This window comes from Anser brachyrhynchus, assembly GCF_964034855.1.
Source record: "Anser brachyrhynchus genome assembly, chromosome: 5".
Taxonomy (NCBI): Eukaryota; Metazoa; Chordata; class Aves; order Anseriformes; family Anatidae; genus Anser; species Anser brachyrhynchus.
This window is the reverse complement of record NC_137699.1, coordinates 9,377,386-9,387,998: the sequence shown is the minus strand read 5'-3', so window position 1 is coordinate 9,387,998 and position 10,613 is coordinate 9,377,386. Positions and strand designations below refer to the sequence as shown.

The 10,613-nt window shown below is 40.7% G+C and overlaps 1 protein-coding gene and 1 long non-coding RNA gene across 4 annotated transcripts in view; one reads left to right on the top strand and one right to left on the bottom strand.

The window, feature by feature from the left end:
* The first annotated feature begins 42 nt into the window (after positions 1-42).
* Positions 43-5,589, top strand: LOC308195535. Its single transcript, XR_013951595.1, has 2 exons — positions 43-1,446; positions 3,852-5,589. It is a non-coding gene; the product is annotated as an uncharacterized lncRNA (long non-coding RNA).
* LGR4 (leucine rich repeat containing G protein-coupled receptor 4) overlaps positions 5,222-10,613 on the bottom strand; it is a 75,535-nt gene continuing 70,143 nt past the window's right edge. For all 3 annotated transcript variants that reach the window (XM_080593090.1, XM_080593089.1, XM_080593091.1), the window contains exon 18: positions 5,222-8,196. In XM_080593090.1, coding sequence (XP_080449216.1) covers positions 6,920-8,196 — 1,277 coding nt within the window. In that variant the 3' untranslated portion in view covers positions 5,222-6,919. The remainder of the gene's footprint in view (positions 8,197-10,613) is intronic.

Genomic DNA, 10,613 nt, shown 5'->3' with positions numbered 1-10,613 from the left:
TCGCCCGCCTGTCGCGACTTGCCCGCGCCATCGGTCCCCCCTGCCCCGTGTGAGGGGTCTGCCCTTCCCCGTGGCAGCTCCCCACAGGAGCCGCAGCTGGGAGAAACGCCGTGATGGCTCCCGCAGGGAGAGCCCCGGCGTTAGCCCCCAGCCGGGGCTGGCTGCTGGTGTTGGTCTGAAACTGCCCTCGGCCAGGCTCAGAAGCACAACAAAAGGCCAGGGTCAGAAACGCAAACCCGGTCAGACTCCTAACTCACAACACGGGCTGCCTCTCCGTGCAGCAGCTGATACTCGTGGCGTTAACTCCACAGGAGGCTGCTGAGCTGGTCGTCCACAGAGATTCGAGCAGTACGAGCTACAGTCTGTAATAGACAGCAAATTACAGTAATTCAAATAACCTAAGCTAAGTCCAGCACTGGAAGCAACAGGATAGCACTAGAAACTACGTTTTTTAGTCAATGACTTAGGAAGCAGTAAGAGCAAAGCTTCACATCATGGTGGGCATGAAAATGTCAGGAATTTCAACAAGCTGCAGACCAACGTAATTGGAAGATATCTGCTGAAAGCCTGAAAGCCTCCTGTGACCTTAAAGCCCACTTCATAGTGAACACAGGCAACAGTCTTAAATAAGAGGGGGGAAAAAATAACGGTCCTCACTGAACTGATTGTTTCAGGAGCTCACTGCACCAGTAATCTCACCCTACCAGTGAAGCCCCACGCTGTTCGTCCAGGACAGCCAGAGTTAGCACGGACCCTGCTGCTGCTCCCAAGCACCGACTATGAAACAGGACGCCTCAAGGAAAGGCAGCAGCCAGATAACAACACATTTGAGTCGTTCTCTTCTTCCCTAAGAAAGCTGCATAGTATTGTACAGAATAATTCCTTGAGGATTCCAGAACAGAAATATCATTTATCCTCACAAACGATTGCTTATATCCCACTCCTCCCTTCAGCCTCACTTCCTGAAGACCGTGTTGGGCCAGCTGCTGGTATTAACAAGCAGTGCAAACCTTACTGCTGTGACAAGGCACCAGAGTTCATGTCTCCAGATTACTTACACAGAGGGCAGCAAAAGCCTGCTCGCCTTCTGAGGAATTAAAGCATCGTTACTGGAATGGCAGAAACATCCAGCTTTGAAGATGTAAAGGTATAATGTAACATCGTTGCTGCCTCTTTTCTTTTTGTTCTGTCCAGTCACTCTGCCCAAATTAATACTGGCAAGATCCCAGACAATGAGATTTTGTAAAATAATAAGGACTGGAACAGGAATCCTGCAGGTTCATACACAGCTTCTATGGCCACAGAAGGACTGGCAAATAGAAAAATGGCACATTGCAAGGACATGCTTCATGGCAAAACTTTAACTCTGTGAACTTTTCCTAGGAAAGACTGTCTCTGAAAAGCATCTGCTATGGCAGGAATCAAGCACTGATACTACTGAAGCCCGTGAGTAAAACCAAACTGACCCGATGAGGCACAAAATTTGCCACAAAGAACTGGATGCGGTGAATGAATATATGTGTGCAATGTATATGTGCGTGGGTGGGCATACATGTAGGGGTAATAACCCCTACAGTTGATACCGTTGTGAAAAAACAGCCGAAGTTCCCACCGTACAAGTGACAAAATCTACATTCAGTCTTTCAGAGCTAACTGAACTCACACCATCACAGACTATGGAGGAAGTACTTTTAAGCTATCTAGCAACAGGAGTTAAATTCAGAGTAAAACCACAGGTGCATATTCACAGACCTATACTTTATGTCAGTTCAAAGTCAATCAACATGTCTGAACTTCTAAATGATTCTGACAGATTGCTGACACGTAATCCCTAATTGTCATCCACTGTACTTGAAAAAAGATTTTACGTAGAAAATGGTGCTGAGAAAGCAATTTTAGAGCTAACTGAAACATAGAAATGAATTCAATCCTAGACATAAATCAACCACCCTCAATTATTAACAACCCTGTTTTGACAACTCTATGCAATAAGTGAATTTGCCAATTCTTTCTTATAAAATATTTAAATTTTAGAAATTCAACTATATTCTGATCAGCTCAGCCTCAGAGAACGCAAGGGCTGTCAGGAGGAAACCTCTCAGCTGAACTTAATACTAGTCAGATTTAATGAAAAGAATCAAATGACATTGTTCTCAGATGTATTGTCTCTAGTTCCATACCTGCATTCAGGAACACAGAAAAAACATAAAATAATCCTACTGAAAAGAAAAAGACTAAACTGAGGCACAAAATAAGGCACAGACAACATGCCTTAAGCTTCTTGGCATCAACAAAGCACACATTTTGAGAATGTTTGTCTACATTTTACTCAAACAGAAAAAAAAATACAAAATTTAAGCCAAATGTATGTAGATGAATTTAAAAAGTCTCCCTGAGTCTTCAGATTTTTCTGGTGTGGGCAAAAGTAAGTGGTGCAGCAGGTGCCTCTGCAAGGAAGAAAGCTACTTGGCTCCACGCTCACCATCGGAGTTGACCGATCAATGTCTATGCTAGCCTATGAGCTATTTTTGCACCTGCAATTGTAATTCTGCTTAATTAGATGCTATGAATCCTGAGGGGTCTTGGATAGCTTCAGTTTTCCTTCACTTTCAGACGGGTTCCCATCCTTGCAATAAGCCATACCCACTACTGGTCCCAGTCCAGATTTTCTGTAGGTTGCACATATGGAGCCAGCTATTTTCAAGGACCACAGCCTTGAGAAGACGTGTTTCTCTTTTTAGGTGAACGTGCAAGAATTCTATGAAACAAACAAAGTAAAATCTCATCTTTTCAAATCAATAGCATGATTCATGCTCAACTCACTGGGCTGGATTTCACCTTATATTCAAGCAAAATGCACCCAGTTTTTGTATTAGTTGGAGATCACAGCCTGCTGCTGAACAACCTTCACTTGCTTGGCTACTTCATGCAAAGTCTTTACTTCGGTCCTTATACTCTTTTAAAGCATCAGTTATTAACAGATTTATTCACTCGCTTTTGGGCTAAAGTTTTCAAAAGACACTCGTAGGTTACGCTTTTGTTACTGGAAACCATTGATATACCTCACATGTCATTGCTCTCAAATCTACACCAATTTCCTTATAATAAAGGCCACAATTCCCATTAACTAGTACTTCTTCAGTAAGACCTAAATGATGGTATTTTATATTGGTGTAGTGCCACGAATGCAACAACAGAGAATGTGTCCATTCATCCTCCAAGTTCTCACACCATACAGCAGTAAACAAAACACAGTAATTTGTGATGCTTTATGCTGCTCCACCTTTCATTCATTTCCTTATTTTGGGAATCACACTCAACTGAACTCTAGCTCCAGAGTAAATTGCTCAGATTCTACTGTACAGTATATGAAAGGCAATATTAAAAATCTCTACCTAAAAATAAACTTATTATGCTAGCAGTAAAAGATCAAAAGTATCTATGTAATTAAAAGTTATTAAATTGAGAGTACATATGAAACAAACCGTGCATTGTGCTTTTAATTAAAAACATTACCCTATAAATTAAAACCAAAGGATTAAAAATTGTAATCGAAGTCAAAAGTATCCTTGTGCAACTTGGAATTTTCTGAGTAAATGTGTGATTAAACTCAGGAAGTTCTAATGGAGAGAAATGAAACAAGTCAAAAGGGATTTAGACCAAACAGTTGTCGAGTAGATGCATTATTTCTGTAAGAGAGTAATAAGGCTTCCTTCCAGATTAAGAGATCTCACCAGAATACTTCCATAGAGCAGGTTAACAGCTGTCTGTAAACTTAATGGGGGGCAGGTGTGGAATATCTTAGCAACAACTTTTGGCATTTTCTATTTTTCTCCTCTGTCCCCTAGCAGAAAGCTGCTTCCTCACAACAGCAGAAATCCCCATCTTGCTCAAAAGATTTCATTTGTTTAAAGTGAACAGCAAATTCCTTGTGTCTGCTGAATTTGGTACCGAAGCTCAGTACAACAGTTGCTCGGCAGAGTTTAGAGATAAGGTAAGTGACATTGTCACTGTAAAAATAGTTTCAGATAACTCTAGACTGTAGGAAATCAGAAGATTTTTTTTTCCTATGGACACCCAAGAAGGATGTAACTTATGAGGTTTCACTTGCCTGGATATCAAAATGGAGATTACGAAGCTTTGCCTAGCAAGGGAGGAGAGCACTCTGGACATCACTCATACAGAGCTAAGCAATCCCCCCCACGTGTTACCAACACGGCGCAGCTTCGAGGCAAGCTGTCCCCACATACCTGATACCGCTTTCGGAGCCGGGAAGAGAGGGAGTGAATTCTCAGCAGATCATTTCTGTTGCAGCTGTGAACATCTGAACATTAGGCACAGCTACAGAGATCAGCTTGCCCAGCAAAGATGTGACAAGGGATTTATTTGGTACCTGGTGGCTGCGCTTCTCTGCGTTCTTACGTGGTCGTGTTGGGCATGCGGTGATGCTGAGCCAGGCGAGTTTCGCAGCACTACTTCTCAACAGGTTGATTTTACTAGCTACTGCCTGTGTTCCTTCACCTCTATCAGTAAAACCTGCACATGTTGGAAGACACTGGACTGACTGAATTAGAAGTTAACTGAAAAAAAACACATATCGCAGTGTAACGAAATACTAGAGTTCTAAATGAACTCCATTTGGCCACTTTCATAGCATTTCAGTGAGGACTCATTGGTAAACAACAAGCGACATATATCCATGCTCAAGAATATTGTTGGAAAATGCAGTTGGAAGCTTGATAGTTGGATTTCCTTCCTGCTGATTATAAAATTCCATCTGAAATTTGTTTTCCTTTTTGAGGAGAATTCTTGTTAGAAGTATTCTTGTTACCTGTGACTAGTTGGCCAACAGAGGGAGCATGGAACAAACTGTGACTCTACAAAACTATGGCTTTAAAAAAAGTAACACCTAGCAGGGAAATGATATCGAAAACATAAAATCATCCTCTGTATGACTTTCTAAGATGTATCACACATTTGGGGTTAAATACAGTACATGATGTCTTCTTTCAAAGCAATTGCTTTGGAAGAGGGCAAGCACTTCTCTGAATGTTTTAATCATCTGCACGCCCTGAGACAACGTTAGTCAGAGATCACAGATCCACACGTAGACTGGCAACTTGCTTATTTTGCTGTCTATTCCTTCCCAACACTCTAACCACATTAACACTCTAACCACCACTTTTACCCTAAACTTCTGAAAAACAGAGATAAATAACAATCAATATTCATGTACCCTTTATTTGTTTTCAGTGTAACATTCCATGCTAATTGCAGATGGCTGTAATATTCATGAGTGTAAATATAAGAATTAACAACTCTGGGTGGTTGGTTTTCTTCTCCTTTGTTTTTACATGTGAATATTTTGGCTTACAAAATTAACAGCATTACAGTAAATAATCCTCCCGTATTTTATACAAACTACATGTTTTTGATATAGAAGGATTCTGTTTTTATTACAGTGACAATATACAACCATGTCTATTTACAATGCAAAAGTATATAAACCATGTTTTAAACATTCTGCTACTGGCAGCCACTATTGTTTAGGAGGTAGCTTTAATTAACAAAATGAACTGAAGCCACATTTCCCATCATGTGTTCTATCAAATAATTTACAATACAAAGATAAAAATTCATTGTATGAACAGTATATACAGGTTAATTCTCAAAACAGCAATCTAGCTTTAAATCTTAAGAAGAATGTCTCCAGAGTAACTGGGATGGCAGTGAATTTGCTCTTGATTTGTCATATTTGAGGAACATAATTACTTAATCGAGCATTCATAACTTTATATTGATCAGATTTCAAACTAAATGAATGAATCACTGATTGTACTTAAATCATTTGGGCCTCAAGACTTAAATGGTTTTAAAATAAAGCACTGATTTACATGAAAATCAGTGACTTTGCACAGTGTACATCACACTCAGTAAAATAATTGGAAAAAACGCCTTTTTTTTAATTGTAAAATTCCTTTTTCTCTCCATTTGCTAAAATCTCAGTCTATTCATAGATATTATTGGGGTGCACCAACATTCAACAGGCTGCACAGTATTAGCCAGTCTTTTTCTACAAGCACATGAGCTGTATACATTGACGGCACTGCTAATACGCCACCTGATGCATCGATATTCCTCCTAACAGTGTGACCCTACTGCATAATACTGAAGAAAGTTGCCGTGCTTCACCTGAAGTAATGCATTGTCGCTGAAAAATGCGTTCAGCCCTATTGTGCCTGACAGCTGTTAATATTGTTGTTTCATAGTCTGCAGATATTGTGGATTACAAATGCTTTTACTATAGCAATCTTTTCTTTGTCTAAAAAAGATTGAACATTGGCTTGAAATACAAAACAAACACGGTATTCCTATATTGCTCTCACAGTTATTATGGGAGAATTAATCCCTTTTTTGGCCCTGCAGTAAAATTCATCCTGAGATTCAATGCTGAATACACTATACAAAGCTAGCAAGAGAGTTGTTTGCTTAATTATAGAAAAGTCACATTTAAAAATAATTTCTTTAATATTAACAGCTGTCCTTTATATTGTGCTTTGGCAGGAAAAAAATCATCAGAACTTACCTCACCACCAGCAGAAGTAAATACAACTGGAGCACAACATGGAAACAGACCATTAGGCATGTAAAAACCGTATAAAAGGAACCACTATTGCTTGGAAAGAGTAAAAATATTGGGTAACAAATTTGGTTTACCAATTATTTACAGTCAGGGCAATTTATTTATTTGTTTCATTATTTTTAAATGTATGGCTCAAGAAATTACTGCCCACTTCCCTTCTTTACAAATGACGCTAAACAACGATTACAAAAGTGCTTCCTGCTTGAAAAGGTCAAAACAGGTAACGGTCTATGAAGCGTTATACCTCTTCGTTAGAGGAGCTGACGGCAAAGCCTTTCAGTCTTTAATTCTTGGTATGTTGTAGGCATAGCGAACCAAAGGGAATCCTCGGCTTTGGTAGAAGCACGCGCGGCCGCAGGCTTGCACTTGGTCTGAGCTGTCCGACACGAAAGAGTCGTCCTCGTCCGCATAGTCGGAGTGGGCGGACTGGGTGCCACAGTCCGACCAGTAGCCATCCGGCCTTTGGCAAGGCACCACTGCCAGCGTGGGGCAGCTGTGTGATTTGATTAAGTGTTTACATGGCACGGGCTTGGACAAGAGGAGCGATTCGCAACACTCGCACACGGCGATGTTCCCCTGCAGGTGGGTGTACATGCCACAGTCATAGTAAAAGTCCTGCGTCACGCAGCCCCCTTGAGTGTTGACGGAAATTGCTACTGCTCCGTTCTTCCTGGTCATGTGGCGTCTGAGCAACTTCCAGTCTTCCTTGAACTTTGGATTGAAGAATACGTACAGAACTGGGTTCAGGCAAGCAGGTAATGGGAAAAATATCAGAGTAACAGACTTCATTATTTCAGGGCTGATAGAAATTGCAGTGATCAACGGTGCAAACGAGAAAAATGCAACAGGGCAGAAAAAGATGCAGTTCGTGAAGATTAGCCAAGCGACATGCTTAATCATGCTGGACTGTGAGTTTTCGGAGAGGTCCTCTTTTTCCAAGTTGCAGTAAAGTTTAGTGTAGATAATAGCCATTAGCAAAAATGCTAACGAATTCAGGAGAACTAAAGTTACCGTGAAGCCTAGTGAAGGTGTCTCTCCAGTGGGGAAGGGCAAGCAAAGGGGTGATGCCGAATACTCCACTTTATGGAAAAGTGGTAAGCATCCTGCTACCATAGCACACAGGAAAGCAAGGACTGCTGCAATTTGAAATTGTTTTTGCCGATTGCTTTTCCCCTTTTTAATGATCTCCTTCGCAGAGAAGCTCCGTTCAACGGCTGCCAACATCAGAAAAAAAATGGCACTTTCTGATGAAAATACTGCAAGAAACCCAGCAACTCTGCAACCAGTGCCAGTCTCCCACCATATGCCAAATTCAGCAAATCTTCCCCAAGAGACAGCATCCAAGAAAGTTAAAATACCAGTATAGACTCCCATGAATAAGTTAGACACAGAAATCAGGCCTATAAACAGTTTGGAAGATGGCAATGGAGTACAAGATGCAAATATTGTTAACATGACAAGCAGGTTGAAGAACAAAGCAACCAAAAAAATAAACCAGACAGTCAGTCGAATCATCCAGCTTCCCAGTAAATATTCACAAGGCTTAAAAGCACCTAGAAGAAAAAAAAACAGAAGGACAACCAATTTAGGGAGAAAACTTGTGCCTTAATAAGCAAGATTTTCAAAGGTATTACAAGAGCACTCCTCATTCATTAATTCATGAATAGAGTACCCAGCTGAACTGCTAAATAGGTCAGCTGAAAGTAAACTGCTCTGCTGAAGCTATTTACTAATTAATTATGCCTGAAATAATAATTACTGCAATGAATGGTCACTTGGGAATACTTTCTATAAACAAACTAGATAAACAAACCTAATTACCTCTCAGCTACTCAAAATAGCTTTCAGTAGTGCCCCCTAAATACTTTTTTTTTTAAAATATTTCATACTTGATAAAAAAAGTTGATAACTAAATAAAACCAAAAGTTCAAAACCCACTTGTAAAAAAAAATAATATCCTTTTCCCTTATAAGTAACATTTCTCTCAAAAAATGATTCACAAACATGCCTTCCGGAGTAGCTTTTGGTCACAAGGAAACATCTGTAAAACAGCCAACAAATTCAATTTATCAGCTTTAATAGGGACAGGAATTCACCACAAACCCTCTCTCCCACCCCCATCACTGGAAGGCATCGAGAGTTTGCAAAGTCATAGGAAAAACGGGATTTTCTTCTTCTTTTGCCACTGAGGTAAAAAACTAAGTGATAAAATAAAGATAAATAAAATGTCTAATGATATAAGGCAAGACAAGGGAAAAAAAAAGGTCACTGTTTCTGCTTACCCTTCTAATCCTTCTAATTGCTATTTATTCCATAGGGAAATCCCACTGATTTTATGTAATGATTACAAGAGTTTAACCTCTCCTTCATCTCCATTAAGCACTGCTAATTGTCCCAAACACAATACCGAGGGATCTCTCATGTAGTCTGGCCCCCTGCGAGCTGAAGGAGAAGCAGAGGAACGCCAAACCGCACTGGCGAAGCAGCTTCTGAGCCACGGCCAGGCAGCCCTCAGCCCCACATGCCTCATCCCCTCCTTTTAGGCAGGTGAAAGGTAAGCACAACCCATTCCTAATGCTGACTGCACAGAGAGATTAAACATCAGGATGAGAAACTCCCAAGGCCTAAAGCAACTTCCAGAAATAACTCAACTGACAAGTCCGGAAAGAATCTTTTTGTTTGTTTAAACGAGCAAGCTTCATTTCTGAGCAAGAAATAATGCTGTTAATTGGATTATCAGACCAGTAAAAACAGCAGTACAATCCCCTTTTTTGCAGGTATGCTCCAGTGAGCATCTCTTACTCAGGGAATTATTTCTGAAGTACATTCACCACAGACATTCATCCTGATCTAGTGGGAGGCATCCCTGCCCGTTGCAAGGGGTTGCAGCTAGACGGTCTTTCTTTTCTTTCCACCCAGACCATTCTATTTAGCAAAATCTTCTAACCTGAATATACTTTAAAATAAAAACAACTTCCTACTTAGGAAATTTTAAAATGCAAATTCTGTGTTTTGAAAAATCAATCTGAAGTCTTTTTTCTATCTAGCAGCTGTATCATGGGTCATCTTTACACAACCAACAAACCCCACCACACCTTCCTGTCATTCTCCCAACTCCCATTCTCTCTATCATAGCACGAAGCTAGCCTCCTCTCCCACTAACATTCCCAACCCACCAGGGAAATTCATGCTAGGAAGGATGGGTTTTGCTGCTTTCAGCGCTATGCTACTTGAGTGCCACCGTTCAGCAATCCATTCCTGCCATTAGGCAAGGTGGAAAGTGGCTCTGTGGGATGAGCAATGATTCAGAACTTCGGGTGGTGGGTGGAGTGTCCTACTTATGACCAGACGACAGCACGGCAGGGAAAATAAGTTGTTAGTATGGGAGGGACTGGTGAAAAACAAGGCAAATTGTGAACTTGTAAAACAAGCTCTTCATTCCTTTTAGAGTTACAGCATCTCTGGCATGGGCAAAAAGAGAGCTAAAGGCTTTAAAGATTTAACCCATATAACATACTATCTGAACTCTCATTCTGTGAACAGGAGATCAAAAGCAAATAAGCAACATTGGTTCAATTCCCTCTCAGATCATGCAGTTACATTAGTACCACCACAAATTTTCTTTTGCTGTGACCTAGAAATCCTTGCAGTATTCTGTACACTACAGCCAGAGCTATCCCAAAAGATGAAGAGCAAACAGATGAAGTTTCATAATGGATGTAAAATACCAGTAAAGGAGAAAAGAATGAAACCAGGCTTGGAAAACCCGCGTTCATCCAGAATCAGCTTTCTTCAAAGCATACTCTCCCCCTTATCTACGTATTCCTGTTTATGCAAACAGAAGGATACAAGATGTATAAAAGCTTCTCTCTTCTTGTGAGCCCATGGCAAAGGTGAGGAAGTAAGAGGCAGCACAGCCTCCGCTTTAGGAGCTGAGCGGAACCGTGTGTGGAAATGTGCAGAAGAAGGA